This window comes from Danio rerio, chromosome 2 (genome assembly GCF_052040795.2).
Source record: "Danio rerio strain M-AB ecotype USA chromosome 2, GRCz13ab, whole genome shotgun sequence".
NCBI classification, from domain to species: domain Eukaryota; kingdom Metazoa; phylum Chordata; class Actinopteri; order Cypriniformes; family Danionidae; genus Danio; species Danio rerio.
In genome coordinates this window covers 12,633,252-12,656,086 of record NC_141022.1, presented here as the reverse complement: position 1 = coordinate 12,656,086, position 22,835 = coordinate 12,633,252, and the positions used below count along the sequence as shown (strand labels likewise).

Sequence of the window (22,835 nt, the reverse complement as noted above, 5' to 3'; positions counted from 1 at the left end):
TATTTACATAATTTACACTACCTGACAAGAGTCTTGTCGTCAATCCCAGTTGTAAGAGCAACAAATAATAACTTGACTTTTAGTTGGTCATTTGGAAAAGTGACAGAATGCAGATTTATTCCGATGAATCATCTGTTGAGCTGCATCCCAATCATCACAAATACTGCAGAAGACCTACTGGAACCCACATGGACCCAAGATTCTCACAGAAATCAGTTAAGTCAGGTGAAGGAAAAATCATTTTTTGGCAGGCCCAGTTATCATAGATGAACATTTTTGAGTATGTCTGGGGTAAGATGAAGGAGGAGGCATTGCAGTTGAATCCAAATAATCTTGATGAACTTTGGGAATCCTGCAAAAATGTTTTTTTTTTTTTTTTTAACCATTCCAGATGACTTAATAAATAAGTTATTCGAGTCATTGCAAAGATGTATGGATGCAGTCCTCCAAGCTCATGGGAGTCATAAACAATATTCTTTTTTCACTGCACCATGACTTTATATTCTATACTGTACATTATTTCTGTTCAGTGACAAGACTTTTGTCTAAGCAAAGTCAGACCTTACTGTCCTAATGAAATAATTCAAAATCAACGCATGATCATATTTTGTTTTGGTAAATTATGCGTAATCGAGGCCTTTGCCTTTTATAAGCCACTTTTAATACCAAATGTTCAACTAGAAGGCTAGGTTTTAATTTTAGTTCCTAAAACTTAGATAGATGACAAGACTTTGGTCAGGTAGTATATGTGCTTGTACTGTGTACATATATAAATGCCCACACATATATTCTTTAAAAACAATTTTATGTAAATGTCATCTTTTATTTTGTATGCAATTAGTCACGCGTAATCACAAGTATTTTTTTTATTTTAAGGACTGCAAAAATAATAAATAACCATTTATTAGGACACAAACACATCTTATGCATTCCTCTTAAGCTTGACTCACCTGTCTATACATCTTCAGAGTGTCAGCTGGATTTTCTCTACCATTGGTTTGATTATTGGTTAAAATGATAAAGACGTCCACAGTTTTCTCATTCTCCGAGGCCCAGGTGATGGGTAAAGAACAGTCTGTACTACCCCCAGGAGTCTAGAGAGAAGCACATATACTGTAGATTATGATTATAGCACAATAAATATATTTAACAATTCCTTAATGTAATTAACTCCAATTGTTTTTTTATTTCTTTAATAAAAGGTATTTGATAAATAATTGTATTGTTTGACTACTTGATGAGGCAATTATTACATGGACATTTAGCAATAAAAAAAAACAAGATTTTTACTACATTTTATACTAGGTAAGTTAAATGTTTTGAATGTTACAGCATGAGCTATAGTAGTCAACATTTGAAGTGAATCAAAATATTATTTTTTTAAATTGACCTAACGCAAGAATAGGTGTTTTTCAATAGCTTTATGGACAACTTTAATGAAAGGTTTTATTAACTTTAAATGTTAACTACTATATGTCATCAGAGTCCTCTTACCTGGATTAGCAGTCCTGCTACCTGCATTAATGTCATATCAGAAGAGACAGTACAGGGAAGAAGGTTTCCTTCAGAGAAAACCACAATCTGCGCGTTTGGCTCTGTTTGAGCAATTATCTGCAATTAAGAAGAAAATTAAATATAAAAAAAAAAACATTAAATATCTTCCTCAGTTCAAATTGGGATTATGTTTTTGTCTGGTTTCAGCCTGTAAAAAATAAATAAATGTGTCACTCAAACTCAAGACATCCACAGCCAGTCCATGTTCAATATTCAGTGACCCAAATTGCTGAAGACTCTCTTCATAAACGGATCATTGATCCAATGTCTCAATCAATTCAAAAACAGATTAATTTGAAATAGAACCAACAACAGTGCCGATATTTGTAGATCTTTCCAAAAAGACGGGGAATGAGATCAAGGATTTATTCCCATTTATGGTCAACAAAAACACAGCTTAACGATGTATCCTGTTTAAAACAATACAATAGAAACAATAGAAAAAAAATTCCTTGCTCTGTTAAACGCCACATGGTAAAACATACATTCTAAAAATGTTATAGAAATATTAGCAACAGCACAAAATTACATGTTTTGCTCAATTTGAATTTTTTTCCTTAAAGCCTGATGCATCATATACAGTTAAAGTCAAAATTATTAGCCCCCCTGAATTATTAGCCTCCTTGTTTATTTTTTTCCAATTTCTGTTAAATGGAGAATTTTTTTTATTTACATTTCTAAACATAATAGTTTTAATAACTCATTTCTAATAACTGATTTATTTTATCTTTGCCATGAAGACAGTAAATAATATTTTACTTGATCTTTTTCAAGACACTTCTATACAGCTTAAAGAGACATTTAAAACCTTAACTAAGGGTGCTTTCACACATGTGAATCGATTCAGTTGTTCCGAAACAAGAGATTAAAATTGTTACATTGTTGCTCTTTGCTCTTGGAGCGGTTCGCTTTCACACTGCAAAGTTTCTAATCGGACTAAAAGAGCTAAAACAAGTCACGTGCGAGTAAACTCTCCTTACATTGGTCAGAGTGTCAGGGTTTATTTTGCAGCGTCCCGCTCAGCTGTCAGGAGAGGTGGTGGTTTGGTTGTGATTGACAGGGTGCGCGCGCGTGACGTGTCTGAGGAGAGACACGGTGGGGAGGGGTGAGAAGGGTGCGCGACGATGCCTATTTGAGGACTGGGAGAGAGACGCGAGATTACTGGGAGATCATCACTCGTTTGCGGGCATCCGGAGACTCGCGAAACTTCCCGCCCTACTCATAATTCTCTCTTCATATAGCCGTAAGCCTATTACATATCCATAAAACACTGTGATATAACCGCGCTCGGATCGGATCGCTTTCTCACTGCAATCGAACCGCTCCAGGGTTCGTTTCAACCGAGCCGAGACCACCTCATTCAAGCGATCTCGGAGCGATTACTTTGGCGCGGAACAGAGCGCGATTGCCCTGTTCACATATGCCAATTGAACAGCGCTAACTGGGCAAACGAGACACGTTCCGAAACAAAAGTGTAGGTGTGAAAGCACCCTAAGTTAATTAGATTAACTAGGCAGGTTAGGGTAATTGGGTAAGTTATTGTATAACAATGGTTTGTCCTGTAGACTATCATAAAATATAGCTTAAAGGGGCTAATAATTTTGACCTTAAAATGTTTTTTTTTTTTAAATATTAAAAACTGATTTTATTCTAACCAACAAATAACAAATAAGACTTTATCCAAAAGAAAAAATTTTATCAGACATGATTTGAAAATTTCCTTGCTCTGTTAACCATCATTTGGGAAATATAAAAAAATAAATAAATAAATAAAAATTAATCAAATGGGGCTAATAATTCTGGTTTCAACTGTATAAAAGAACATATGTAAATAGTTTTTATTTGCTTATGTTATTACTAAATGTTTTTAAAAAACTACTTATTTTCCTAAACATTATTTTCTGCTACATCTACAAGTGAACTAACTACCTTACAGACAGCTTCCGAGCTAACTTAAATGAACTAAATATAGGCCTTTCAGGAACTAGAAGACTAGTCAGGAAAGAGGGAAAGATGAATGCAGCATCCTGAATGAAAACCTGCTTCAGAGTGCTCGTTACCTCAGACTGGGGCAACGATTCATCTTCTAGCAGGACAATGACCCAAAGCACACTGCCAAAATATCAATAGAGGGGCTTCACAACAACTTGGTGAATGCCCTTGAATGGCCCAGCAAGAGCCCAGACCTGAATCCTATTGAACATCTATGGAGAGATCTGAAAATGGCTGTACACAGTCGCTTCCCATCCAACCTGATAGAGCTTGAGAGGTACGGCAAAGAGGAATGGGCAAGAATTCCCAAACATAAGTGTGCCAAGCTTAAGGCATCCTATTCAAAAAATATTTTTATATTGACATTATGGCGTATTGTGAGTATAATTTTGAGGAAATAAAGAATTTAAATAATTTTGGAATAAGGCTTAACATAAAAAAAATGTTGAAAAATTGAAGAGCTATGAATACATTCCAGATGCACTGTATCGCTAAGCCAACATGAAATAACATTATCATTGTTTAATTATTTTCCTTTACATAACTAATTGATATAACTTAAAAAGCAGCAAAGAATTTAGTAAGGTCCTGATCTTGTTGAGTTCATAAAGTTCTCGTTGCTATTTGAACATTTAATTTTCATCTCAAGTATGTAAAATATTTTCACATGACTTGCATAACAGAGTAATGTACTTGAGAGGCGATTCATTGATGTTTACGAGACCAGAGCGTCCCTTCAGTAAAGGAATATGCGAGGAATGTGAAATATGCACGGGGTGGACTCTGACAGCCACACACGCACACTTCCTCCTACAAGACCAAAATAATAGTTTAGAATATGACTCCAGGCTCTTCAGTGTGTCTGAGTGGGATAAACAGGCCTGTGGTCTTACCATACACACTGCCGCCGCTACTGCCACAGTGCTGATGGAGCTGCCGCGACACAAACTGCTCAAAGAGGAACTTATATCAACAGCCACCAAAAACCGCTTGCCTGTGGCCTCCACGGTCTGGGGACATGAAGAGAGTCGTGGGTTAACATCAATTAGATTTTTTTTTTTTGCTTATAGAATGCTGAAAACAAATCTAATCAATGGTCTTTGGATGATGCCACTCACTGAAATGCTTTTACAGAACGCACAGTCCAGTGCTTGAACAAGGTCTCTATCTGGCTCCCATTTCAGCTTGCTACGCTTCCCGTGACCTCTCTTATAGTTTTCAGACGCTGCAAGTATGTTGAATGGCTGTGTTTTGGCCTGAAAAAAGAAAAGAACACAAACACACAAAATGGGTGTGTTTACATGGAGAGAGAGTTTTGAGCCTATTGTCATATCAGCTTCTCTGGCTACTTCATGGCAAAAACAGATCTAATTGAATAGCTTTGTATAAATAACACTGTTCTATAATAAAAATATTTATAACGATAAAAATAAAAATACATAATGAACAAGAACTTGAAAAAATATTGAAAACTTTTTTAATATTAACTTTTGACAAAAACATACAATTTTTGAAGGATTGACGTGAAAAACTCATATAAAATCTCTCCAAATTAAAGCATTGTCTGAGAACAATAACATAGGGCTTTGCAAAAGAATACACAACCTGACAAAAGTCTTGTCTCTTATCCAAATTTTAGGAAAAACAAATGATAACTTCTAGTTGATCATTTGGTATCAGAAATGACTTATGGAAGGCAAATGCCTCTAGATTACACTTATTTTACCAAAATAAAATATGATCATGCCTTGATTTTTAATTATTTAATTCGGACATAAAGGTCTGACTTAGCTTAGACAAAAGTGTAGTCACTTGTCACAGAAAAAATGTACAGTTTAGAATAATAAGTCACAATGCAGTGGAAAAAGCATTGTTATTGTGTATGACTCCCATGAGTTTGGAGGACTGCATCCATACATCTCTCTACAGTGACACAAATAACTTATTAATAAAGTCATCTAGAATGACAAAGGAATCATTCTTACAAGAATCCTAGAGTTCATCAAGATTATTTGAATTCATCTTTAACCTTCATCTTACGCCACACATGCTCAATAATGTTCGTATCAGGTGACTGGGTTGGCCAATCTTGAAGCACCATAACCTTCTTTGCTTTCAGGAACTTTGATGTGGAGGCTGACGTATGAGAGGGAGCTCTACTCTGCTGAAGAATTTGCCCTCTTCCGTGATTTGCAATGTAATGGGCAACACAAATGTCTTGATACCTGCTGTTGATGTTGCCATCCACTCTGCAGATCTCTCAGATGCCTCATACTGAATGTAACCCCAAATCATGATTTTTCCTTCACCAAACTTGACTGATTTCTGTAAGAATCTTTAGTTTCAATAGGTCCTCTGCAGTATGTGTGATGATTAGGATGCAGTTCAACAGATGATTCATCTGAATAAATCTACCTTCTGCCACTTTTCCAAATGACCAACTAGTAATTACTAGTTAGTAAGTCAAGTTATTATTTGTTGCTCTTACAACTGGGATCGAAGACAAGACTTTTGTCAAGTAGTGTATGTTTGACAATAAGGTTGCTATTGTAATACTGGCAATTTGAAGCAATTTCTCTTTTTAGTAGATGCCCATGAGTCAGTCTAGTGTGTCACTATAATTCCAAAACATTTAAAATTTGAGCATGTTTACATGGACCTTACATCAGTAATCTAATTACAGTACTTACCCAATTTTGAATAGGACAATATTATGGATTAAGGTGTGTACTCGTTCAAAGGATTAGGTCACCTAATAATGATAATTCTTGTTATTAATTACTCGCTCACATGTCATTCCAATCCCAAGAGCTATGTTCATCTTCAGAACACAATTTAAGATATTTTCAATGAAAACAGAGAGCTCTCTCATCCTCCATATTCAACAAGGGTAACAACATTTTTAGAAAGGTACCAAAAGTATTATCAAAACATTCCATATGAATTTATTAACTGTAATGAAGCTCCTAGAACAGTTTTGTGTGTCAAAGCGAAAAACTTTTCGGCAATGTTTTGGCTTTTGCTGAGTCGATTGAAGGTGTTAGGTTCCCTTACTGAGCTTTGAAAATGTCACGACCCTTGTTGACTATGGTGGATGATGGAGCTCTCAGATTTCAGCTAAAATATCTTAGTTTGTGTTCTGATGATGACTGATTAATAACAGATTTTGGGTAAGTTTTCTTTCCATGTTCCTGTTTTATATAACGGTGGTTCCCAAGGTGGGGGTCGCGAGACAATTGCTTGCTGATTTCCAAGAATATCATACATGTTATTAAACAATTAGAATTACCATATATAACTCATAACCTACAGAAGATAAAAATAGTATTTAAAAAAAATTGTATTTATAAATAAAACATGCAGATAAAAAGCCATCAGCCTGTCAATTCTAATTCTAGATTAATGACACAGCAATAGTGTTAGTTGCAGCATATATATTTCAACTGGACTGAACATAGATGACAATTTCCAAATGGCAAATTTTCCAAAATCAAAAATAGTCTTGTGCTGTAAACATTGTGCCCATCATTCTCATTAAGTGAGGTTAATATTAAATGAAACAAATGAGTTGTATAAACTATATGGTTGTTAAGACAGTTGCACTTTTTTGTATTGTAAATAAGATTGTATATATAGTTCTTATTGGTGTGTGTGTGCACCATTGTGTGCAATGTTTGTATGTTCAACATCACCTCCGAGTAGAGTGGGGGGTCGCTGGAATTGTTATTTTGGTTGTCACAAGCTGAAAAGTTTAAGAACCCGTTATATGTTACTATACATAGATCAATAAATGGCACACAAATTATTACCATATTCTTTATCTTTGTTATGGCATCACATACAGTTTTTTGGTGTTTAATTTTTCATTGTACGAAAGCTTCAAGTGCAGTTAATTATTTGTCATAATATACAAGAAAACAGATGACGGCATATACAAATTCTTGATGAAAACCAACAAAGTGTTGACTATTTCTTCTATTTCATGCATTACCCTGCACTTCTGAATCACAAGTTTTTAAATATTTCTGTCTTGTTGCATCTGGTGTAATCCTGACATGGTGTAATCCTGACTATACATTTCTGAATAACTGAATTAAGTAGATGTAACTTGAAAGAGTACTAATGAATTTGTGCCCGAGTGCAAACGGCCGTCACCTGTATGCGCTACCTGTCCCGAGTCTCACGAAGGAGCTCTGGATATTAAAAGAGGAAGAGATTTGCTGCGATCACAATAGAGTTTGAGTTTGCGAAATTCTGTGGTACGGTGCTGGGAAAAGGGGTGGGATTAAACAAGATGATTAGACATTAAAAAAGCATGCGATTGGTCCATATTTTAAATTTATGTACAGTGAAGTCAGTTTTTGATTTTCTGTTGGTCTCACGCAATCACATGATGCGATTTCGCAGGTCAGAGTTCACCAAGCTTGAACTTTGCAATGTAGCAAACTGCAAAACTTGTTGCCTGCCACATGTATATGAATGGAAGTCTATGGGAAGAAAAGTGCAGTGTGACCATGGCTATAATAGTGGAAGAAGAGAGAGGACCAGGTCTGGACACTTTGGGTCCTATCTCACACCCGGCACAATACTTGTTTGCTAGTTTCAGCTTGGCGCAAGAGTCGTTTTGAGTCGTTGCGCCACACTCTTTAAATAGCAAATGCATTTGCGCTCATATGTGCGCCCATAGGCGTTCTGGTCTAAAAAGGAAGGCGTTCTGAGGCGCACTGCTGGCACTAAGGGTGTCACGATCCTCCAAATCCTCGATTCGATTACATTTTCGATTCTAAAGGCACGATTCGATTTTCGATTATGAGTAATTAATTAATTAATGACCAATTAATTATTTGTAGCCTACCGTTTAAACTACCTGACCTGCATGGTCTTTGTTTTAACCATAAACAAATCATACAGTAAATGAATAAAGGCAAGATACACACATAATTACCACCGGTCAATCACTTTTTCTGCGGGACTCGGGAATAGGCAGTGATCTGTGTCGTTATAATGGTGTCGGTAAAAAAGACACAACCAACAGGAACCAGCCAACAGTATCTGAGGTGTTCGCTAAAATGACTAAGTACAAGTGAGTGAAAGATTGAAGCAGTCCTCTGACTGCCTGGACCTGCTGTCTCGAGCGCAAGGCTGTATGTGCATCTGTGTCTGTGTGGTCACGTGATGTGCATTTTCAGAGGCAGAGAGGAAGGAGGGCTGAAATGCCATTTAAAAACAAAGACAGTGTAAACAGGGCCTGAGTGTGTACTTTTCGCGAGCGGATTTGCAACGGGGGCGGGCGGAGGATCGCGATGCCGGTGTTGTCTATCAGACGAACCGTATGTAATACGTACATAGCAGAGCTTGCAAAACTGTGTTTTTTTTTGTCGACAACACGAATGTTGTCAACATAACTCACTGAAAATCCAAAATGCTTAAATACCGGCGACTTCATTGAAAGAGGAGAGGGTTTAAGTTCTGTCGACGGGTCTCCTGCTTCTGCAGTTTAATAAGCACTTCAACAAGCCTGTTTTTTCCCGCTTGGCAAGCCAAGCTGACGTGACATGGGGGCGTGGCAGCATCGACGATTCTATTTTTTGATTCAATAATTGAAATTGAGCATAAATTTCGATCGATTTCGATTAAAAATCGTGACACCCCTAGCTGGCACGTTGCTATTTTGAGAAACTATAATAGATTTTTTATTATTAGGCCAAATTAAACCCGGTCTAAACTCCAGCGCAGAGTTGCGCCTCGCTTACACACTGCTTAATAGCCTACACACAAGATGTAGAGCAATACGCAAATATCTTTACATATGAAAAAATTTAAATATTAAGGATAAGCCTATATATATAGGATATAATAAGAATATTTAAAGGTTATAAATATAAAGGATTAAAATATTACAAAACATATTATTTCCTAGCCTACATAAATAAATAAAAAACACTGTTTTTTTGCCTTCTTCATCTCGGGAGGCTTTTTCAGTTCATTCATAACAATTTGCTTTTGTATAATGTTATTATTATTAGCAGTATTATTTAATATATCCACATTTATATTTGATTTATTAAAAACAAGCTTAGATTTTCCCACCTGCAGGTTTTATACCATATGGGGCACAGCATGTGTTTTAGGATATAACTCAGGTTTTTGAGCACACTTCGTTATTATTGTTTATTTATTCGTTTGCTGGAAATTAGAACTGAATTTAGAAATTGTTTTTAAACAAATATTTGTGCTTAACAAACAAAATTAATTATTTATAGGCTAATTGATGTCTGTGCATAAAGGTTTCCACATCCAAGAGAGCGAAAGTGAAAGTAGATCGATTATCTCTCATTCTTGCGCGGTAGATGCTCTGTTTAACTGTTTTCTGTTAAAATAACTGTTAACTGTTTGCTTGTGAAATGCTCATTTTTTCCACTTCCACTTACTTTACGTCCTTTAAATAGCAAATGCGCTTATGGCGCAACGCAGCTGGCTCTTAAAGAGAATGGGAAATGAGACTCTGATTGGTTTATTCTCAAAACACACCTATAACTCATTAAGAAAATAAACTCAACCCTTTTAGACCATGCGCCACGGCGCAAAGCAGATTTTTCCGGCCTTAAATTATCAAATGGATTCTGACACGCCCTGAAAGGGTTTGCGCCCTGCGCTTTCCGTTTTGCGCATTGACCGTCAAAATAGAGCCCTTTATGTTTGTTTTGATTTCAGTTTGGCAGTAGTCTCCGCAAGGAGCTGACACCGGTTTGTTTTGTCAGTATTAAAATCATTTAAAAGTCTGTCGGTTCTCCACCTTCTCCTTCCGGATGACCAAGGAGCCATTCAACTTCATTACATAACTATTGTCTTAAAAATACCTTTTTCAGAACAGTCTCGTCCTGAATCCTCCCACAAACAGCAGCAATGTCAGGACTTCCTGGTATAAGAACTTTGTTTGCTGTCAACTTCCCCAAATGCTTCAATAAAACAGCCACTGGCATTTCTTTGAGCAATGCTTTCCAAACCTAAAAAGGATCAAAAAGAACATTGGCATTAAAAACATACTTAAGAAGTCTTGGACAAAAATGCACCAAAATGTTTATGGTGCCACATAATTACTTTAATTACCATAATTACTTTTTGCCTTTAACAGTGTACCAGTTGCATACATGAGTATTTAAATGGTTTTGTTTTTGAGCAAATAACACTGAAAACACACAAAAAAATCTTTTTTTTTTTTTTTTTTACACTAAATATGTAATAATTAATTAGTCAAGTGTGGCAAAACCTCTTTGGACTTGAGATGGTTGGTGAGAAGCTGCTCTTTCCCCAGTCTCTGCTCCTCAATCAGATGAATGAGCTCCTGTTCATCAGTGGAGTGTTTGGCTTTCTCAACAGCTTCCAGATACGCAAAAACCTTCTGCAGATCCTCAGATTTGTCTTTCTCAGCATATGCTTCCTCAACCCCTTTCCATCCTTTCGTGATGTATTTGCAAACGAGAGCAATGTCTGTGTAGAACAAGAACACATACTTAATTTTAATCTGTGATTTCTGACACAACAATTAAAAATTTTATTTTTATTTTTTTACGTAGAGTATTTGTGCTTTACAAATATAGAAAGTTCTGACTTTAAAACTTTGATATGATTATTTATAAATTGTGATAAGTGCTAGAACAGTTTTAGTTGGCACATTTATTTTATTTATATTGTGACAGTAAAAAGTATTTAATAATAAATGCAACATATATGAAAGTCGCATTGCTTAGTATTACTTAAAAATATATATAATATAATATAATATAATATAATATAATATAATATAATATAATACAAAATTATTCAATTAAATTTTGTACTAAGCAAATTAAAAATAAATTATTACATATAGCATTTTGGCATTTGAATTTAATACAATTTACATAGGAGACTGAATTTATATACATAGAAAGCATAAAGCATAACATAGCATTAATATTTCAAAACTTTTTGTGAAAATGTAAAAATATGTATGAAATAATGTTTTATTATTCAAACATTTATTTTGCCATGTACTTACTAAAATAAAAGTATAATTGAACATTAAATTATCACATATTTTAACAATTTGAGAAAATTATAATTAATAAAAGTAAAAGTAACACCTGACAAAAGGTTTGTCAACATGAACAATTGCTACCATTAATGCTATTTTAGTGGGTATCTTCTGTGAATTATGGTAAAAAAAAAAAGTTAAACATAACGAAACGTTAAACAAAAGAAATTCTGCTTATTTATTTAGACGTTGATGCAAGAAAACGTTTTGTCTTTTAACCATTTATCAAAATAGTACCAGCGTTTACATACATTTGTGATTGTCTCTCTTCTTAAAAAATGTAAAAATGTTATGTATATGTATGTATGTATGTATGTATATATATATAGGGGGCGAGGCAGTGGCACAGTAGGTAGTGCTGTCGCCTTACAGCAAGAAGGTCGCTGGTTCGAACCCCGGCTCAGTTGGTGTTTCTGTGTGGAGTTTGCATGTTCTCCGTGCCTTCGCGTGGGTTTCCTCCGGGTGCTCCGGTTTTCCCCACAGTCTAAAGACATGCGGTACAGGTGAAGTGGGTAGGCTAAATTGTCCGTAGTGTATGAGTGTGTGTGGATGTTTCCCAGAGATGGGTTGTGGATGGAAGGGCATCCGCTGCGTAAAACTTGCTGGATAAGTTGGCGGTGCATTCTGCTGTGGCGACCCCGGATTAATAAAGGGACTAAGCCGACAAGAAAATGAATGAATGTATATATATATATATATATATATATATATATATATATATATATATATATATATATATATATATATATATATATATATACACATACACACACACGCACACACATTATTAGCCCCCCTGAATTATTGGGGGGCTATTTTTTCCCCCAATTTGTGTTGAACAGAGATTTTTTTCAGCACATTTCTTATATATATATATATATATATATATATATATATATATATATATATATATATATATATATATATATATATGTATATATATAAACACGGAGAGTCTAAAAACTCTTTTGTATAAGAAACTACAAGTGATTTTACTCACATTTCAAGATTATGAGGCTGAGCGGCATGACATGCTATCAGTCTACAGAGATTTCCCAGTATTTCTCTGTTGCAATTGGGAGATCAAAATAATTAACCTCAAAAAAGTTAGAACAGTGCAAACACTACCAGATTACTGTTGTTTGCGATAAGGAAAAATGCTAAACACACACGGGCATTTCTTCTTTCTTTCTGTTGACTGAACCAGTCTGCAGTAACTCATAAGAAACAGATGATCAACCAAAAAGTAACTCAGGGTTAGATAAAGAGTGTAACACAGAATACATACATTCCTAATATTTGAGTCCTATCTCACACTCAACACCCTAAGACTACTATGGTATAGACCAGGGGTGGGCAAACTCTGTCCTGGAGGGCCGGTGTCCTGCATAGTTTAGCTCCAACTCTAATCAAAAACACCTGAACATGCCAATCAGTGTCTTCAAGATCACTAGAAATCTATAAGCAGGTGTGTTTGATTAGAGTTGGAGTTGAACTGTGCAGGACACCGGCCCTCCAGGACCGAGTTTGCCCATCCCTGGTATAGACAGCACTGGAACATACAAAATAGAGTGAGATCAACTTAGAAAGTCACTTTTTTAATCAGCTGTAGTTTAAAATTACGCTGGGTTTTCCCTCCTCTAAGGGCTGATTATGTAGTCTGTGTCACCATATTGTAGATGGGGCTGTATCTCCAAAACTATAAATATTTAAAGTGAATAAACTGCATATTTAAACTTTCCTTATGAATAAACTGCATTTTTTCAATCTAAACAACTACATTCTTGCCCTAAAAAGCCTTATGCTGCGTTCACACCAGACGCGGCACCCCGTCAAGCGCGAGTGATTTACATGTTAAGTCAATGCAAATGCACGAATAGACATCCTGCGGCGCGAATGACGCAAATTGCGCGGGGCGAATTGAGCGTTTTGCGCGTTTAACGCGCTTAACGAGCGTTTCACGCGAATCTCTCGATTTCGAAAATCTGAACTTCAGCGTACATTCGAGCCGCGTTAACCAATCAGAAGCTTGCTCTTGTGGGGGCGTGATTGTGACGTAGAACCTGTTGTCGGTGTTCCGAGGGAAATCCGCCAGCCTTCACCGACAACAGTTCATCAAACTCGGCTTGGCTCAGTCAGAAGCACCGCTGAAAGCCTCCATCATCTAGGTTAAGTTTCTGGAGGAGTTAATGAGCTCACAGAGCTGAATGCACCTCTGAAAAAATGTAATGGACTCAGACACAACCCTAAACGTATCGACGCTGTTTTTCAGTCTTCATAAAGCACATAAACACTGTTATTTTCTTCATAAAATCCATGTTAGCCATTTAGCTATGAAGCTAGAGTCTTCGGGCAGACAGAAGCCCTGCCCATCACACGAATCCGCGTCTGTTCTGATGTGAATTTGACACGCGAATGAAGCGGGGTTTGACGCGCGTATGAAGTGAGTAAACTCAAATGTTCACGCGGCTATTTACGCGCAAGTAGCGCGATTTATCCGCGCGTTCCGCATCTGGTGTGAACACAGCATTAAAAGTACATTATGTTGTCCAACAACTGTAATGAGTTCTGAGTAATGATCTGCTGTCAGTCTATTTGGGTGGAGTAATACGGTTGGGTAAGGAGGCTGTAGGAGCTCTGATATTGCAGAATATCTCACTGCTATCAGCCACTCAGATTCGAGAACCAGACAGAACTGTTGTATAAATAAATATTATTTTTAAAAAATTATATTTTTAATTATTATCCAAATTATCACACTTGAAATCATTAAACCATTGCTTCCTCTTCACGTCAAACCATTACTCAAGCACTCACTGTCATTAGCAGGCTTCATGTGGGACAGTCTGAGAAGGTCCTGATGGGACCAGCCTGCCCTGTGCTTGCACTTGGTCACTGCTTGCGCCAGACTTATCCCATCCTGACCATTGTACCAATCAGTCACGACCCTCCGCAGAGCCCGGCCCCACATCCCAGAGCCCTCCTTCAACTCCTTCTTATACTGCACGAATGTAAAGAGCTGCACAGGGGACCGGCAAAGTTCCTTCAGTGCCCGTAAAGCGGCCTGTCTAGTTTTACAGTCTGCATGCTGCGAGCAGACAGCCAGAGTAAAGAGGCCGGGGTTTGGACGGACAGCGCGGCCCTCCAAATTGAAGCGTCTGACCTCGTCTACCACCTCAGACCCACGACCCCCCTCGATGAGCTGCATTAAGGAGAGGGCATTCTCGATGCCCAGAGGACACTCTTTAGTGCTGTATGTGGAGCTTTCAGAGCCGTAGCAGAGGAAGCGGCGCAGACATACAGCTGCAGTCACTGATCTGTCCGCCGAGTTCAGCACCTGTTCGTTAACAACTGACAGCTGCTCTGGATGAGATGCTGGATCCATAATTAGCCGTCCTACAGACAAACATATAAAACATATACAGATATTAGACTCACAGCATAGAACATCAACACTGAGTTGCCCTTATTCTTCGCATACAAGCAGACGCAGCAATTTGAATCTCTTTGGCCTAAGCCTTCCGATCTTATTTACTTCCTTTCAATTTTAGACGTTAAAAACCCCTCGTTACACTGCTTGATGATCCAAACTGATATTTTCTCATTATATCCAGCTATGTCTGTATAGTCATGGACACACTTGTTTGTAGAACAAGTAGTTTGACCGTTTTCTGCCGTTTATCATTCCTAATCATTTCTCCCATAGAGAATCGATTCTAATACAATCACAAAAACGAGCACACTTTCACATTGAAGAATAAGGTCAATAATGTAATTATAAATAATCCAACTAATACATCTATGGTACTTTTTAAATTCCCATATATGCTTATCACCCTGAAATTAATTAATAAGTAATTAAATAAATAATTAAATAAATATATATATTTTTTTACATTTTAAACATTACTCTGTGCACATAAATCTATTGTTCAAATATTAAATATAAACAAAAAACAATATATATCAACCATGGCAACACACATTACATGTTCCAAGAAAGTACCATGGTATTATTTTAGGGGCACCATATAGTGAGTAAAGTAAGTAATTACAAATTACCCAAACCTGCCTAGTTAACCTAATTAACCTAGTTAAGCCTTTAAATGTCACTTTAGGCTGTACAGAAGTGTCTTGAAAAATATCTAGCCAAATATTATTTACTGTCATCATAGCAGAGATAAAAATCAATTAATTAAACTATTATGTTTAGAAATATGTTGAGAACAAATCTTCTCTCCATTAAACAGAAACTGATTGCTATGATTAATAGATATATTATATAGGGCATTTATTTTGATTTATATTTAAACAATAGATTTATATACACATATACACATAGATAGATAGATAGATATATAGATAGATAGACAGACAGACAGACAGACAGACAGACCTTATTTTTTATTTACTAATAACAACACTTGTCAATATTATTTATACACAATAATATTTATACTTTTATAAGTAAAAATAAAAATTTTTAATATATTAGCTTAAATTTTGAATTCATTTTTATATAATTAATTAACCTGTGTCTATAAATCTATTGGTTAAATATTAGAAATAAATAAAATGACATATATTACAATACATCTCACTATCCATCTAAGTTATCTATCTATTTATCTATCTAGATGTAGATTTTTAATAACTAATAACAACATTTAATAGGGTCAGTGACAAAACAGGTTTGGCAAGATGGGAAATTTAAAAATCTTTTACAAAGTTGATTTAAAAGCATCCGTCAGATATTTTAAAATGTACAGATTGTATTCATGTTGATTTTATGTAATTAAAAATAACATTTACACCATTTTTTACAGACATTAAGACTGAATGCAACTGAAAATGTCAAATGGTGTAACTGCCAAAAATTGTGAAATATTAAATAATTTACTCCTCCTAGATGATATGCAAGTGTACACACTGAAATAAATACTTCATTTTAAAATACCACAATAACATTTATTGTATTCGCATTATCTCTAAATGTACATTTTAATGAGTTTTTGCAATATTCGGCCAGACACATGCTAAAAACACTTCTGGTTTCTAAATAATCTTTGACAAATTATGTAAAAAAAGTTAAAAACTATTTTATTACACTAAACTAAGTGTTTTAATTTTAATTTCACATTATTTCCATGTACATAATTATATTTTTATGTAAAATACTGGTTACACCAATTGACAAAAACCAGTTACACCACCTGACAGTGTTGCTTCTACAGCCAAAGATTTTGAAATTGACAATTAAAATCAATTCAAATTAACAATGATAGTCAACAATTTCAGTGGGATTGTCATTGACAAATGTGTTTAGAACAATGAAACCAGGTTGCTGAACTTTAATACACCAAGTAATAACATCCTTTACATTAAATGTGTGGCCCTCATCAATAGAATATTAACAAACTAAAGAAACATGTTTAACATTTAACACCTTTTCCATCACTGTTTCTTTTCAGTTGGCTTAATTAAAATAAAAATAAGTAGATGATATTAGAAAAAAATCCACTATTTTACTTTTAAGCTATTTAGAAACAATTTGCCAAACACTGTACGTAAATCACTAGTACGTAAGAACTGCTGCTTACTCGTTGTTGCCTTGGTGCTGGGATTAAAGGCCAATTTTTGTAAGCATACACGACTGACTGACAACAAATAATTTCATGAGTGTATCCACAACTTATCCACAAACTATTTATTTTATACAGTTAACTTCAGAATTATGCAGAATTATTATTAGTCCCCCTGAGCTATTAGCTCCCCTGTTATTTTTTCCCCAATTTCGGTTTAACAGAGAGAAGATTTTTTCAACACATTTTCAACACATAATAGTTTTAATAACTCATCTCTAATAACTGATTTATTTTCTCTTTGCCATGATGACAGTAAATAATATTAGACTAGATATTCTTCAAGACACTTCTATACAGCTTAAAGTAGCATTTAAAGGCTTAATTAGGTTAATTAGGCAGGTTAGAGTAATTAGATAAGTTATTGTATATCCATGGTTTGTTCTGTAGACTATCGCGGGGAAAAAGCTTAAAAGGGCCAATAATTTTTACCTCAAAATGGCTTTTAAAAATTGCTTTTATTCTAGCCTAAATAAAACAAATAAGACTTTCTCCAGAAGAAAATTTTTTATCAGACATGCTGTAAAAAAACCCAAACAAAACTGATTTCAACTGCAATTCATTTGTTTAGCAACTTCTGACTTGTTCTTCACAACTTTTCATCATTAAAGTTCCTCCGAGTCACCTCCAGTTGTTAATAATAATAGTACAACAGCAAGCGCATCAAGTATGAAAACCTCCAAAACTTAAGGCTGTGTGCACTCAGTCTATAGAGGCTTGTCAACCTTGTTTCATTTCCCATGTTAATTTTTTCTTTTATTTAAAAAAGAAATTCCCAAGTGCTCTTTAACAGAGAGAATATTATTGTCAACACATTTCTAAACAAAATAGTTTAAATGACTAAATTCTAATAACTGATTTCTTCCGTAATCTTTGCCATGATGACAGCACATAATACTTGACTAGATAATTTGTAAGACATTAGTATTCAGCCTAAAGTGACATTTAAAAATGTAATTAGGTTAATTAGGCAAGTAAGATCTATTGGCCAAGTCATTGGGTAACTGTGGTTTGTTCTGTATTTAAGAAGGCTAACAATATTGACCTTAAAAACTGCTTAAACATTTTAAAAACTGCTTTTATTCTATCCAAACTAAAAGAAATAAGACTTTCTCAAGAAGAAAAAAAATACTTACAACATTTCAAAGGAGGGTGATACAGTTGCTAATGTGGTTAGCACAGTTGTCTCACAGCAAGAAGGTTGCTGGTTTGAGTCCAAGATGGACCAGGATGGCTTACTGTGTGGAGTTGACATGGGTTTCCTCTGGGAGCTCCAGTTTCCCCCACAGTCCAAAGACTTGCGGTATAGGTGTATTAGAAAAACTAAATTGACTGTAGTGTATGAATGTGTGTGTGAATGAGAGAGTGTGTACATTATATTGTGTGAATATAAACATGGATTAACATAAACAAAAAAACAAAAAACATTCATGTTGTGCAGTAAAATAATTTTATCCTATGTTTACAGAGCTTTAATAGTAAGGTTGTGGATTAAGCACCTATTTCTCAAACAAAAATAAATAAATAATCTACACTATGAACACAAATAGTAGTTTAATTTATGTCGCATTTTTGATCAGCATCATGAACTAATGATATTTGACTAAATTGACCCCTGACAGAAAGACTCCTGCTATATGAGTCAAATGGTGTAACCAGTTACACCCCTTGACATTTCAACTTAAAATGAAATTTGACAGGCATTATCAATAACATCTATGTAAGCACATGGGCTTGGTGGGAATATTTCAAATTTAACTTTTAAATATAATACTTATTTTTATAATTATGAACAATTATCAGTGCATTTCTGGGGTCTTACCATTTGACATGCATATCTAAGAATAGCTGACCATACCTTAAAAAGGTCAAAGTATCTCACATTTTAAAAAGAGTTACTAACCTTTGCATGCAGCAATTAGTCTTATCAAGAGTTCTTCTCTGTGATTCAATTTCCTGTCTAACTGTCTTGTGCACAATATTAACAAAATGGCTCAATAAATGGTGGTTACACCATCTTGACATTTCAGAAATTTGAGGTGACAGAAAAAATTCCCCAAATGAATTATAATATTTAAAACAATTGTGCTATATTTACCTTTATTTACTATTAAATATGTCTAATGTAAAATTATGCCAGACTAGCCGATACAATGTTTCATTGAGGCTTTCACATTTTTTAAACAAGGTAAACTATTTGGTACCAATTTTTTTTGGTTACACCACATTGACATTCTTGCAATAATCCCCTAAAAATTTTCTTAAAATGGATTAAAACCAAAAAATTAAACTTGGTCCTCAAAATAGAGAATGTATGCAAGTAATTTGCTTATTTATTTTGAAACTGTAACCTACTTGAATTTATTTAAAAGACATGGACACAAAAAAATGAGCGTCACGTCATTGACCCAATAATAACAATGAGTGAATTAATTTATATATATTTATATATATATATATATATATATATATATATATATATATATATATATATATATATATATATATATATATAAAATTCAACAAATGGAGAATAATATATTTTAAAAAGTCTTGTAATATTTATTCTTATCGCGTTTGTTTGTAGCTACTTATTTTTCCAAAAAGCTAAGGAAAAAAGTAAAGATGCTTGACGTTAATAACATTAAATGACTTATGCAGATTTATGTTAATAAATTGTTTATCACCTAAACCATGATATATTTTAAAGTCTCTGCTCTTCAAATCGTGTGAGACTGAGCGCATCATTTTGTTTTGTCAGCTTTATGAGGCTCAGATCACTAGCGCCTTTAATCCTGTTAGCCAGTTAGCAATTGCGAGCAAAGCCTCTTGAAAATACACTCATATGGCCTGTAAAGTTAACACTGAAGTGCTCCATCAAACCGAAACACCATCAACACTGTTCAACAACATCAAGAGCACAACCTTTAAACCAGACTCGCGATAATGAAGAAGGGAGGGGTAGACAGACATCAGTTAGCCTGATGCTAATATACATCACTATCTGGCCGCTCAATAAACTCTCTCGCTCTCTGCAAGAACAGAAATGTCGCAATACGTCTTGAAAACTTTTAATAAGTCCACAAGCTTCCTACCTGTTGTTGTCCTTCTCCAAAAGTCTATGGATGTTCCGAGAGTTACAGCTCCTCCCTTAAAATCAGACTCAAAGAAGAAGAGCAGTGCGAAGATTCCCGACTACACGATGGCTGTAGCTCAAAACCTAGTTCCCTTGCTAGGTAGACATCACTGGCTAGCATTGGAACGTGATCTGCATCTGTTTAGTTAAGACTAAACGTTTGGGTTATAATAATTTGAGGTGTATATAGATAGTTTATTCTCATTTGGAGTCGGAAAACACTGTTCATTCCTTAAAACGCCGTCTATGTAGGCAGCGTACTAGGTTGTGAGACATAGCCCAAGACAACGTCCAGACGTCGGTAAGAAAATAAGCATTTTTTTTTCGCTTTTGTCCTGGGAAAAGGGATCAAGTGATTAAATATCAGTAAACTTAAAATTACTTTGAAAATGTTTTGTAGAGCTTTGCAGGATAATTCTATTAATATGTCAAGTTATAGGGCAGGCTATATTTTGTTTATGAAAACCCATTTTATAGGATCCCATTTATACTGTGAAAATAAACATTAGCCTACGTTTTTCCAATGTAGGCCTATGCATTTATTTATTTAGGTTATGTGTTTATTTCAATCCCATTTTTCTCATTTTAACCCCTTAACTGTCTGTCACCTTAATGAAGTTTTCCATTAAAAATTTAAATCAGTATTAATACTCTTCTAAACTTGTGTTGTTTCCATATTTTGCTAAATATATTTTATTTATTTTTAAATATATGTTGAAAAGGATTTGCAGCAAAAAAAAAATAAATAAATAAATAAAAAATAATAAATTAAAATATATATATATATATATATATATATATATATATATATATATATATATATATATATATATATATATATATATATATATATATATATATATATATATATATATATATATATATATATATATATATATGTTAGGGCTGGGCAATGTGGGGAAAAAAAAAATCCAGATTTTTTTATAAAGTTTATCCGATTAACGATTTTTTTTTTTTTTTATTGTGTAACTAGTCAACTTAAAACATTACAACCTGACTGAAGTAACATTCTCTTTATAAGTAACTTGAAAAATCATCTGGTTAAGGAACACTGTATTTTTAATGGCCATGCCATACATAAATTGGACGACAAGGTGTAAATTAATGTAAAACAAATTCACGAGTTAAATATCGTTGCAGAAGATTTAATGTTGACACACAATAATGATAACTTTATTTTTCATGCTAAATATTTATCACACGTTTTCTAATAGTTTAACCCAGTGGGATATTGTATCATATTCACATTAATATTTCATGCAGTTTACTTCACTATATTGCAATTAAACCCTTATCTTTAAAACTTTTTGGATTGTTTATTTATTTGGATGTAATTTAATCTATTTTAATATAGCTATATATTAATAATATAATTAATTAATTAATTAATAATTAATTAACTCATATAGCTAGTTCATGCAGCTGCTAGAGTGCTTTCTAAAGAAATATGATCATATTATTACTCCAGTTCTTTCATCATTGCATTGGCTCCCTATTAAATATTGTATAAATTTTTACAATTTTATTGACTATCTACAAAGCCATGAACGGCTTAGCTTCCCAGTATTTGAGGGAGCTCCTGGTGTATTATAGCCCCTCACGTCCACTGCGCTCAATTAATTCTGAACAATTGATTATTCCCAGAATATCAAACTCAACTGTAGGCAGTAGATCTTTCTCTGATCTAGCAACTAAACTCTGAAACAGCCTTCCTAGCACAATTCGGGAAGCAGACACACTCTGTCAGTTTAAAACTAGATTAAAGACACATCTCTTTGCATAAGAATACACATAAAACACAAATGCTGTCCTCTAAAGGATTGTTAGTTTGCATTATTTAGGGCAACCTTAGCCGGGAACACTTTCCTAAAGACATTATAATTTGGACGGCATCTGCACTTATGTTAGTCTTTTTTTATTTGATTCCCGAGGTTTCCATAATCATGGACCAGGCTGTATCCTAAGCAGCTGCTGTGGTGGTAATGGAGGAGTGGAGAACATCAGACTGATCCTTGTAAGACCCTAGTGACAGACCAGTCCTCGCATTGATCCTGAAGGGCCAGCCTGTACACCATCCGGTGACCTCTCCCACATGCAGCTTCTCCACGATGGATTCGTGCATTCTCCAGCCTCCAGCGCCTAGATTGCAGTTCTGCACAAGACCTTTGGCCATAGGAGAAATGGTCATGCCCCCAATATACCTGGTTTCTCTTAATGCTCTCATTGAAAATTAAACCACACTAAACTGAACTACAACACAAAACTGGACTTATACTGTTTCAGTTTACTATTATCTTCTATGTAAAGCTGCTTTGACACAATATATATTGTAAGAGCGCTATACAAATAAAGATAAATTGAATTGAATATTTATAGTTATGAATTGAATAATTAAAATTTTGATTTCATTATA

The 22,835-nt window shown here is 34.7% G+C and overlaps 1 protein-coding gene and 1 long non-coding RNA gene across 5 annotated transcripts in view; one reads left to right on the top strand and one right to left on the bottom strand.

Annotated features, from left to right (window-relative positions):
- ro60 (Ro60, Y RNA binding protein) overlaps positions 1-20,684 on the bottom strand; it is a 26,212-nt gene extending 5,528 nt beyond the window's left edge. The window contains exons 1-9 of one of the 3 annotated variants that reach the window (XR_015477895.1): positions 20,361-20,406; positions 14,441-15,019; positions 10,817-11,037; positions 10,407-10,553; positions 7,239-7,288; positions 4,665-4,802; positions 4,440-4,556; positions 1,495-1,611; positions 951-1,094 (exon numbers count right to left, since the gene is read on the bottom strand). Coding sequence is in view for 2 of the 3 variants with exons in the window: in NM_001037397.2 (NP_001032474.2) it covers positions 951-1,094; positions 1,495-1,611; positions 4,440-4,556; positions 4,665-4,802; positions 10,407-10,553; positions 10,817-11,037; positions 14,441-15,008 (1,452 nt within the window). In the remaining variant the exon portion in view is untranslated. 3 annotated transcript variants of the gene reach the window in all.
- On the top strand, positions 4,402-22,835 carry LOC141377818 (uncharacterized). Of its 2 annotated transcripts, none has more exons than XR_015478264.1 (2): positions 4,402-4,576; positions 22,354-22,835. It is a non-coding gene; the product is annotated as an uncharacterized LOC141377818 (long non-coding RNA). The 2 variants fall into 2 exon arrangements; XR_015478263.1 differs by lacking the exon at positions 4,402-4,576 and adding an exon at positions 20,431-20,702.